We start from the raw sequence: 12,509 nt of genomic DNA on the forward strand, positions 1-12,509 counted from the left end.
GAAAGCGATAGAAATATCATATTCAGATGCTCTTTCATGGGTTACTTTTTTCTGGGGATTCATATTGTGACAACAGGGAACGTGTTTTTATGTTTGACTATAATACAAAAGAGAAAGAACATCAAAACACTCGGCAATCTGATTTATACTCGGGGGCTACAAATCAAATAGCCTCGTGTTCCGATGCTATTTCTATTATTTATCTTTTGTTTAACAGAACTCCTTAATATATTGACACTACAACATTAACAATGTCACAATGCTCACACATACAATAGGACTTACAAAAAATAATGTACCAAAAACAAAGATGAAACATGTACGATTATCAGAGATCATTTTATTTGTATGAAGAAAAGCTAAAAATGCTTGGATATACCAGATACTTATTTAAATATAGCTCAGTGGATATACATACATGTTAAAGAACAAAAATCGATGTCTTGTAGTTGTTTGGGACTAATTTTCAGGAAAATGTTACAGTTCATGATTCATGAAAACTAACAATCTAACAACATCATCATTATTCAATTAAAAAGACAATTTTTTTATTAGACTACAATTCAGCGTTTTCTCTTACATATAGTTCTTATTGTTGCGCTGAAACTAGCATATAGTGTCAACAACAAATGAATACCAGAGATGAATTACATAAAATTCCACCACCGGAAACAAACAGAATAAAAAAAAATGGAATGACTAAATAATTATACACCTTCCTTTCAACTTATGGTATACAACGCTTTACGCCTTCGTAACGGGATTTTAGCTCTTTCTGAATCTGTTAGTTCCGGAGTAAATTGTAAGGAAGGGGGACAACTCAGTCTTTGCTGGAGCTCGGAACGTCCCGATCGTCTGCCAGGTCGCTTATAACTTTTATACAAATTTAAGAATATACCACTTGCACTGTCGCGTTCCTCGCGCACAGAAATTTCATAAAATGCAGCACAGTTCATTTCATACGCCTTTTCTCGTCCCTCGGCCGTGGAGATCATACGGTCATGTGTCCGATCACTTTTGTTTCCTACAAGAACCATTGGTAAGGATGAAGAATTCTGTGAATTGGGTTTTTTACTTTTTGCATATGAATTGATCAAAACTTTGAGTCTGCTGCATTCGTTAAAACTACACCTGTCAGTAATTGAATAAACTAATACGAATGCATCTGCCCATTTGATATTAGCTTCAAGTCTGTTATTCTCTACCTGAAATAGTAAGAAAATCAGGGCAGTTAGAAATTGTTCGTGGAAAAAGTGTGATAGCAACCTGTACAAAGGTTTTATGTTGAAGCAAATGGTGATAAATAAGGTGTTTTTTTCTAATTCACTTTAATTTTAAGGTAACTATTTTGAATATGCCTGCATCCGACTGTATAAAGTATGCCAGCCTACTAATCAATCAAATTAACAACAAACGACATGTATCTTAGCTACTGTGTACGTCTGCAACATTCTTCTTCATGGTCATTTATTTTTGTGGGTTTTATTGATAAGTCTGATCCATGACTTTATGTTCCATCGAAATTTTATTTTGCCAATCCTATGTTCATTTTTCTTTACATTCTCTCTACATATACAGGCCTCGACACTAACTTTTTTATCAGGTGGTAAGCCGGACCACTAGATTTGAAATTAAGGTGGTCCTTCCAGAAGTCAAGTGGTCAATTATTATTATTATATCAGTTTACTGTAAGTTTAGAAAAAAGTATGCTAAAAATTGATGACAAAGATGTATTATTAAGCTTTAAAGAAAACAGACATTTTAGATATATATTTTTATCTGAGAGCAAGTTAGTAGGTATTCTGTCGTGAAGTTATTTGTTGTTGTTTTTTCATAGCTCATTCAAAAATACACAACAGGGCTCTTATTTGTGTTAACTTATATATTGAAGTGATTTCTGTCTCAACTCAAGTTAGGGAATAGTGAAACCATTTGTGTCTGGGTTTTTTTCTTACTGTTATTCAAATATACATTGCTGATACGTGGTACGTCTTATAATCATGATAATTACATCTATCTTTTATAGATTAACAATTTAATAAAAACTAATAAATTATCTTAAAACAAGGAAATATCTAAAGGATAAAAAATAAAAACAACTTTATATATAACTATAGTTTAGCTTATTTTTCTCACAGATTTATTATGAATACAGAATTTTTACCGCCCCGTTGCTTGTTGGTTGATATTTATTTTTTACATTGAGTATTTTTAACCTTTTATCAATAATTTAAAAAAAATAGTAATTTTAACTCTGGAAGAAATGGATCTCTTAGCGTTAAAAAGTTAAAATAAAGATAACTAGCAAATAACTTGATGTATTTCTCAAGTTCCTTTAGTTTGCTGCCATTATTCATGTAACTATATGAAATTGAAAGTTCATACGGTATCCCATACAATATCATAATTACCATCGTCGGATACCCACGTGTGATTAACATGTAACATAACATAAATGTTAAAGGTTCCACCGTGGTTATCCGACGATGCATCATTACTAGCATCATTTGAATGCAATTTGTACCTAGCTTAATATCACAAATTCTTAACTCTTTTAACTTGCATAGACAAAATTTTAGCGACTTAAAATGAAAGTTATTGATGATTTAAGACCTTCTTTAACTTATCAGATTAATCTATTAATGAACCATATACATGTTCATAGGACAAATGGTTTTAAACAAAATATATATAACATGTTTTTGACCAAATCGCCATTCTCCCAAATGAGCCTTGCACAAACCAGAAAATTCAAGTGGTTCGACGGACCAGTGCATTTTAAAATTAGGTGGTCCTTGCCAAAATCAGGTGGTCTCGGACCAACGGACCACCGCTAATGTCGAGGCCTGCATATATTTACTTGTTTTGCAAAAATAGATAATCCATGTAACAGCACATGTGCAATCAGAAGTCTTTTGTGGTAAAACTACGAAATTTCATGCCCGCAAAATGAAGAGAATATTTAGTACTTTTGAGCAGTCAAAGAATGTTGTAACATTTATCAATTATCAGTTATCACATTCTTTGTGTATTTTTACTCTCTATCAGATAAAAGTTTCTTTGATGAATGTTTCATTCAGACAGTTCTTGTACAAGAATTGTTAAAAAAAACAAATTGTTACAATTTCAAAACATTCAATGTTATTCTTATCTTATATAAATGTTTTGTCTTTTTTAAATTACAAGTATTTATGTCTGGATTATTACATGGATATATCAGAAGTTAAAAGTTTACCTGAGCTGCCGTGTCTCTTATCTCCATGGTTACCGTTTCACCGTCAAGACATTTACTGTATGTGTACGTGTTCTCTGAAAGTTGCAAAAATGAAACATATGAGCCGTGTCACGACAAAACCAACATAATGGGTTTGCGACCAGCATGGATCCAGACCAGCCTGCGCATCCGCGCAGTCTGATCAGGATCCATGCTGCTCGCTTACCTATCTATCACAAGTAGAGAAACTGATAGCGAACAGTCGTAAACGCATTACGTTGGTTTTGTCGTGACGCGGCTCATATCATCTTTAACATCGTTATAACACTAAGACTGCATGGTTAGAAGAAAGGTAACCGATGCTATATCATTATGTATAAAACACCCATAGTGGTATATTGTATAAGTCCAAAAAATGTAAATGTTTATTATAAAAGTATGTTTATTATAAAAGTTTATAAAATTTATTGCACAAAATATAGTTTGTAACATCCATATGTGGAGATATATATTTGTTACACATGTGAAACCAGATTCTTTACTTTTGGAAAACGTTATCCTAACCAAATTTTCAGCAGTATTATATTTTAATATCACAACAAAGTGGGGAAAAAAGATAAAGTCTCTCTCAGATATGTTTTTAATATATTTACGCATCCGAAGAAAAAACTTATTTATAATTTTATTTCAAAATACATGTACAAAAGTTAAAGTTAAATACCTAGATCTGGGGCATAATCTCCTATGTACCTCTGTGTAAGGAATCGCACTGTCAAGGCTGAAATGAAGAGAGAAAAAAACGTTACATAATAGAATCATAATATTTAAACCAATAAAATTCATCATGGTTTGACTCTTTTTAATTTTTGTGCACCATGTATTCTTTTAAGTTCTATTTTCATTATGAAATTATTAAACACAAGTTGAGTTAACCTGCATTGTGATAAAGATACAGGCATACACATTTTAGTCAAACAAGATAAATGCGATTTCTCCACTGACCCCTTCTTGGGATATAAAGCTATTTAGATCTAATGAAACATTTTCGTAAAATCTGTTTATAGTAAAATTATGGTGTTTCTATAAGCCGATTCGCAAAATATTGTTACATAGGATGTCTCACATGAAAATAGTATGTAAACAGGATATAATGCTTTGGACCAGAAAGATTTTAGAATATAATCAATGATTTTGTGAATGCATCATTCGCTCTAAATTAAAACATGTATTTCTGTCAAACAGGTATTTTGGAAATTATTTATTTCCAAATTCAGAAATTAGTCTGTAATAACTAGCTTTATATGTAGCAAATATATAGAGAATACCATGCTTGTGTCTGGCATTACAAAATTAATCAGGCAAAGAAAAGAAAAAAATATTTCGTGGCGAGCCCGATAATTTTATAATATTAGACACTTGTTATCACGCTTTCAGTTTTAATATGTGTTTCTTACCAAACGAAACAAAAAATGTCAAAAAATCTGTCATGCCGAGCGCAGTAATATGCCAATTAAGGGTCATATAGATCTATAGGAAATAGTCCCAAATGTTTTAGTCCAATGTGAGAGAGACTTCAATATTCAAACAATCTATTCGATTCAAAGTTTTATCAATTTAGTGTTTTCAAATCAGTATACGGTAAAACATATTTAATTCTCTCCATTTTATTTCAATATGTATTAATGAGGTGTCTGTGGCTGATAAAGCTTAATTAATCAGACATACACTTTATAAACAGAAATTAATGTAATAACATGATAAATTGTTTTATGCACCTCAGAAGTATAATAGTAATAATAATAATAATAATAATAATAATAGTAATAATAATGATAATAATAATAATGATAATAATAATAATAATAATAATATAAATAATAATAATAATGATGATAATAATAAAAATAATAATAGTAATAATAATAATAATGATAATAATAATAATAATAATAATATTTAATAATATAATAATAATAATAGTAAAATAATGATGGTGATAATAATAATAATAATAATAATAATAATAATAATAATAATAATAATAATTATAATAATAATGATAATAATAATTATGATAATAATAATAATAATACAACTGGTCACATTTTATAACATTATAAGTACTACTGTGCAGTTGAAATTATGATAAAAAACAACAGTTCAAAAAAAAACTACGATATTTATTGAGCTTACATTAGAATGAACCCAACATGAATGTAAAAATGTGGGCATCACAGAACCTACAGGATTTCTCATTATGTGAAACCATGACGTCAAATACTGACAATTGGAAAATGGTATATCAATTGAATACCATGTTATAATCATGTTAATGTTTTATAATACCGTACTAAGTCGATACAGGTGTTAAATGTAACACTATTGCATTAATGTGACCGGGTAAGAAATTTTAATATATATTTCATCTTCTCACTGCAATTTCCCCAAATGTTTACTGAGGTTATAAAATGTATCAGTTGTATTAGATATGTAATGTACGTCTGTTTAAACATATTTGAAACAAAATGAAAACAGGGATGTTTTTTTAGGGTGATAAACTATCTAACATTTGATTATAACGGCAGGAATATTATCTATGTCCCTGATAATTTGACACAATTTAACTTTTTAACCTGTCAATGTATCACCGCTTCGGATATAAACATACCAAATTTGAGCCGTGTCATGACAAAATCAACGTAATGGGTTTGCAACCAGCATGGATCCAGACCAGCCTGCGCATCCGCGCAGTCTGATCAGGATCCATTCTGTTCGCTATCGGTTTCTCTATTTGTAATAGTTTGTAAGCGAACAGCTAGATCCTGATCAGACTGCGCAGGCTGATCTGGATCCATGCTGGTCGCAAACCCATTATGTTGGTTTTGTCATGGCGCGGCTCATTTATGTTCGGCACCTCATAGGCAGCTTACGTGACATTCGGATATCACACTAATTATTCAATATCAGTATCAGTACAATGTATAATCTTTTTCACTTTTTTATCATACCGCGAATTTGGGTTCACATACATGTAGTATACATAATATGTATGGTATGTACCGTATTTAACATGTATTTTCTCTTGTATTTGTATGTATGCAAACAGAGATGTACAATAAACTTAAAACTGGGTTCACAATTTGCATATATGGCAAGTATAGGACACCATAGTATTATATATTAATTATACGAATATATGAAATCGATAATTGATCGAGCAATCGATCAGGTGACTGACTTCACATATATTTTGAGCTACAATAAAGGCAACAAATAAGTGTTAACAAATGTTGACCATTGCGTAATACTAGTACGTAGCTAACATATCATCCTAATTAGACTTCTGGTTACCCCACCCTTTCATCCACACTCCACCCCTCCCAACCAATTATTTTTTTGATGATTTTTAGATCCATCATCTCCACTAACTTGTAGTATAAGATCTGTAAATACTTTTATCTTATTTTATAACATATGTTCGTTAAATACATAGAGAATATTTCAGTCTGTTTGTAGTATGTTCGTCTGTCAGTATTTTTACCGCAATTCATAAATCTATTTAAGATATGTACTAAATAATAGCCAGTGTCCAGTTTTACGAAGAGAGATGGTCAAAGAGCCAGTAAATGTCCGGTCAATGAATGTATGCGTCTATAATAAAACTAATCTCGTTCTTTCATCTTGTATACTAGTATATTCGATGACTGATTACTATCTAGGAATATAAATGATTGATAATCTCCATTAAGGCTGATGAGTTTTTAAGTCAGCATCTCCAAATATACAGAATTATCAAGGTAGAACTTATTTATAGTAGTTCAGACCTTTCATTATTGACCAATTCACTTTAAAAATGTCGAGTAGTCAACGTCACGAACATTATTACGTCATCACTAATGTCACGGTACTAATGTCATATGTCTATATGTCGTTTTGTCATACAAAGCAATGAAGTTTTCAGCCAAAACATTTCAAATCTGTATGTGAGTGTCTTAGTGAATCAGAAAAAAACACAATTTACTCATCTCTGCAAAGAAGTTCACATTTGTGTGTCTGATTCAATCGTCATTATCCCAATATTCTTGTTTAAAGAAAAACAATGTTACAAGGTTGAGATAATTAGAGCTATAACATTTAGTACTTTACAACCTAGGTATGAAAAAAATAGTTTGTCGCCATTTAATCTAAATAATACGGTTACTTTTATCAAGTTTAGAGGCATTAACCAAGTATAGCTTAACAAGACAATGTACGTGGTAACCGGTTAGTTGTTTCTAATATCGCGTTGCATTCAAATATATGTCGCCTCAAAACAAAAAGTACGACACCAATCTCAAAATTAACTTATTGGCTAGTACGGGCTTGTGCATTTTTCTTGTCTTAAGTCAATTTTCTTGAAAAGAACATAAATTAATTTATTTGCTTGTATGGACGTGTGCATTTTCTTGTCTAAAGTCAATTTTCTTGAAAAGAATATAAATGCAATTATTGGCTTGTACGGATCTTGTCTAAAGTCAATTTTCTTGAAAAGAATATACATGTAAATGCATTTATTGGCTTGTACGGACGTATGCATTGTTCTTGTCTAAAGTCAACGTCGATGAAAAGCGTACAATCATATGTTCGCAGACAGAAATCTTATTAAATTTGCAGAAAGCAATATCTTGTTACATATATATTGAATATAGGTATAATGACGTCATTATATATTGTATATCACGGTATGTGTACAGATGAGAGGTCAACAAGGTTAGAAATGTTATTACGTCATAACTTTATGACTTCAAGCCTATGTTTATAGCCTGTATAAAAGACAGCTAATTTAATCTTGTCATTTTATTTAGGAAAAATATCACTCCTTCTCTCAATCACTTAGACAATGTTCACAAGTTTTTGCTGTTGTTGTAGTCGTTTGACACGGTTTCAACTACGAGCATGAATATACTTTTGAAGAAAAATATCAAAACATGTACATGTACATATTATTTTGTAATATCCGACGCACTTTATCTTTATTTTTCTTAGAAATTTAGAAATGATTAAGAATCTGAAGCACTTGAGTAGTTTAATATTTTCCGAGACAATAGTGGATATATAGTGTATGTAATAAAATTACACACATTATGTATATCAATATTGGCGCTGTATACATATCTGATATATTACTTGAATATCAATGTGCTACACTGAACTGAATGTTAAAGGATGAGTTGCTGCTGATGAAATAAAAGAGAAATAGTCATCACTGAAATAAAGCATGCACATCTACGAAAGACCGGTGGGGACATTTCAACTTCATAAATTTCCGATTTCAGTTTCGTGAATTCACAATTTTAACTTCACGAATTCACGTTTTCTAAATACGGAATTCACGAATTTAACTTCATGAATTCATGATTTCAAATTCACGAATTCACGATTTAACTTCATGAATTCACAATTTGAACTTGACGAATTCAACTTCGCGTATTCTTGTTTTGGACTTCACTATAATTCAATTTCACGAATTCACAATTTCAATTACACGAATTCACGATTTCAACGGTTTCAACTTCATGAATTCAACTTTATGAAGTTGAAACCGTAAATTCGTGAAGATAAACACGATAATTCAAGAAGTTGAAATGCCATCATCGGTCTTTCGTACACATCCATTTGGAGATCGACAATGGGTAATACAAATTCTTAAAAAATAAGTGTTGCAATATTACTATTTTTCAATGGGGGTCATGAGCCAAATATTGCTGATTTTCACCAGTTTGTGTGATTTTCGCTAAAATATATGTAAGTTGATATCTCAAATGGGTAATATATACTAGCCAAATCCCGATGGAGGGGGTCATGACCCCTGGAACCCTCCCCCTTCTATATCCGCGCATGTTCTTTACAGTATTTACGTAACTTAAATTGATTGTCTTGTGACATTTGACCCAATAGGTACAGTTATATAATATACTAGTATTTCATTAGGTTACAATTACATGATGACCTCATAAATGTGACCTCACACAGGTCATGTTCACATTATAACGCCCGGTGTACAGTTTTTATTGTTTTCAAGATCACTTGACTGTTAAAATCATTCTATAATGGCGGTAATTGAAAGAACTGTGCAAATACATAAAGAAAAATGACTATTTATGTAGCCTTTAAACGGGTAATAACTTTCAGCTATCATGGTATTTGCTTAAAATTTTAAGATGTATACTAGTGTACAACATTTACCGTTCTTCTTGTATTAGATACACCACACTGGAAATCGAATCATAATTTCCTCCTAGAAGTCAAGGTCACTAAGAGTTAAGCTAGATTAATGTTATAGTTCAGATGTCCACTGTATCCAGATTAGATAAGATGAATGTTTTCCGTAAAGAGACGAATGAAGACAGACGAACAGAAAGAACGAGAAGCACCATGTTTGTATTAAGAAAATCAATTAATGAATTCTGGACGCTTAAAAAATGTGCACGTGATTAGTCGAAACATGATTTGTTCACTTGCTTCTTTTACAATTTTCACGATGTTTTAGAAATAATTCAACGACTTTTTTCTCTAGTTTTATCTTGTTGCTTTCTTACAAAGTTACTTGTATGCACAGTTTAGTGAACTATTTGTCTATTATTGTTTATGGGACACACGCTGAAATATTTAATCATATCTGATATATGTTGGCGTATTGTAGATATCATACTACGAGAAAACATACGAGTAATTGAAAGTGGGACTTTAACGTGCTGCGTGTCTGATAATTATTGCCTCGAATATTTCTGTGCCAGAGATTTATTTCAGAGCATGCGTTATCCGTGCACTTAATCGGTACGCAAATTCCTTACAACATTGCTTACATTCAAATATCTCCTTTTTTTAAATTCTTAGATCTATAACTGTTTATAATAGTGAGTCGACAGTTAAATCAGTTCAAAATATATCGATCGTCATTATTTCAATAAGTTACAATATTTAAGGAAAAAAATAATAGTCAAAATATTTCACCTTTTGTGTAACTGACACCAATGGAATGGACAATGATTTTCAAATTGATAATAGACCTACTTTTGTTGATATACACGTCATACTTACGAAAGTGACTTATATAATCTTACTTTCAGCACTAAATGCACTATAAAAACACTACATACCTGATTTTCCTACACCATTTTGACCAAGAATTACTATTCGGAACGGTCGGTTTTTATGGTGCATTGACAGGCGTCGGAATATAGGAGAAGACATTGTTAACGCCTGCACAGTGCCAGAATGGTTGCAAAAATTAGGTTTTGTTGTTTTGTCAGTTATTTATTAACACTTTCTAGGATGTTTGGCATGCCGAGTATATCTTTATCACAGAGGTAATATTTCAATGTAAGTTACTTTACACAAAGAACTAAAGACGCATTCATCACTATCCACTGTAATTAGTCGAGTTCTCCGTGCTGGTCTTTGCCAGTAGTTATCAGTTCTTGTCAGTAATATCAGCTCCGCACGTGCTGCCTGACACGTGCTGTCTGACACGACAAAGCTTCTGTTAAAATATTTTATGATATATCACGAAAATATAAACAGGTGTTTTACTTAGGAAAACAAATATTTGCTTAATTAAAGCTTATCTTATAACAACAAGTATTGTAGAACCTTTTCTAATACCGTGAATTACATTTTACAAATTCATAATTTTGGTAAGCGTTGTCACGTATAAAAACACGTCCACGTATTGCGTTCTTTCAATATTATAAGTGCATATTGGAGGTCCTTGAGACTTGTAATTCTATTAAATCCATTCAATTATCTAATTATTCACAATTATGACAGTCATACATCATTCTCACAATGAACACATCAGAAATAATTTCACGAAGAAAAAAAAACACAGTTGAATAACCTGTACAAATTGTCCATATAATGACCATAATATACACCGCTTTTTGTAGTAATGTTCCGTGTTTTATTATTATGAAATTGAAAATGTTTTTTATACCGGTTATACAAACTTACATGCAGTGAATTAATGTATTTAAGTAAGGTAAAAAATGCATGACAAGTCATAAACAAAGCATGCATGTAATAGATTTTTATCGCATACGCTATTATTTTAAATCGGTATTTAAGACAATCACAATAAACGATGCACGTGAAAGAATTTCATTTCTAACATTTCGATTTTGAAGATACCCCTGGAATTTCATAGACTTTATAGAATTATATCCATGATTGTTTTTGATATTTTGTAAAAAAAGTAATAATGGTTCATTTAGATATCAACACTACAAATTGTACGAATGTATTATATATGTAAAGTATATATGTTTCTAATAAATTCATTATGAATAATATCCTGCTTCTGGCTGTATATACTGCAAATATATCACGTTTATCAGATAGGCTGATACATTATAATTCCTTCATATTATAATTCCTTCATTTTTATCTGCATTCGGATGTCTATCATTTTTTTTCAAAGCAAACATCATTTTCATTATAGAGCTTACATAGTACACACATACTTCTTTTGATACTCCAAATCACTACATGTACACAATCTTTAAAAAAAAAAAAATTTAGTAGATATCCATGCAAATTTGTATCACGTTAAAAACATTCATAAAACGTTTCATTATTTAAATAAATCATATCAACTCAAGAAAACACACAGCTTTATAATATTTTTCGTCCTCCTGTAAAGCACAAACTTAACGATAACTTGAAATTACGAAACTTTCCACAAGTATCTCGAGCTGTTGGTTTTATATCTATTTCCGATCTCATTGTCGCGTTGTTGTCTATTGTATTGGTCGTATCCGTTCTCTCTTCCGTTTTGTTATCTGTCAAATTATCATGTTAACTTGTGTTGAAACTGTTGTAGCGCTTTGTCGTACGTTTATAACAAAACCGTTAACAGTATGGTGGCAATTGGGTGCCATTATGATCTATATTATTCTATATAATTATACTCAGTTCGGCAAGTATATTTTCGGATCTTAAATGAAGCTACTTGTAGTATATGGGGAGGAATGGTAAAGGGGTCTTCTAATAATCATGAGGGCATGGGTTCAAATCCCTTCAGATGTGAGTTTCTCTTCTGGCTTCTTAAACCCGACTAGTGTGAAAATACTAGTAAGGAATCACCGGAAGCTGTCATTTATGTAAATATAACGCATCTTAAAAGCGCCTTGTCTGGATCCTTAAAAGAGTTTAATTATTTTTGTATGTATAATAAATGCTGCTGAAGAAAGCCGAAAGATCGAAAGCTACGGCAAATTCAAATAAGCGTTTTAATCATAATGCAATATATACATGT

At 31.3% G+C, this 12,509-nt stretch overlaps 1 protein-coding gene across 4 annotated transcripts; it reads right to left on the reverse strand.

Annotated features, from left to right (window-relative positions):
• Nucleotides 1-320: 320 nt before the first annotated feature.
• On the reverse strand, nt 321-12,053 carry LOC132728858 (ras-related and estrogen-regulated growth inhibitor-like). 4 transcript variants are annotated; one of them, XM_060714544.1, is made up of 5 exons: nt 11,863-12,053; nt 10,354-10,736; nt 3,936-3,992; nt 3,236-3,309; nt 321-1,205 (listed from the first exon to the last, which is right to left on the reverse strand). In XM_060714544.1, the coding sequence occupies exons 2-5, from the start codon at nt 10,445-10,447 to the stop codon at nt 723-725; spliced, it is 708 nt and encodes a 235-aa protein (XP_060570527.1). In that variant the 5' UTR covers nt 10,448-10,736; nt 11,863-12,053; the 3' UTR covers nt 321-722. The 4 variants fall into 4 exon arrangements, with proteins under 4 accessions (XP_060570527.1, XP_060570528.1, XP_060570530.1 ...); XM_060714545.1 differs by having other exon boundaries at nt 11,716-11,900; XM_060714547.1 differs by having other exon boundaries at nt 11,701-11,900.
• Between the last annotated feature and the right edge of the window lie 456 nt (nt 12,054-12,509).

Source organism: Ruditapes philippinarum, unplaced genomic scaffold, assembly GCF_026571515.1.
Source record: "Ruditapes philippinarum isolate M1 unplaced genomic scaffold, ASM2657151v2 ctg469_1_1_1_1, whole genome shotgun sequence".
In the NCBI taxonomy this organism is placed as follows: domain Eukaryota; kingdom Metazoa; phylum Mollusca; class Bivalvia; order Venerida; family Veneridae; genus Ruditapes; species Ruditapes philippinarum.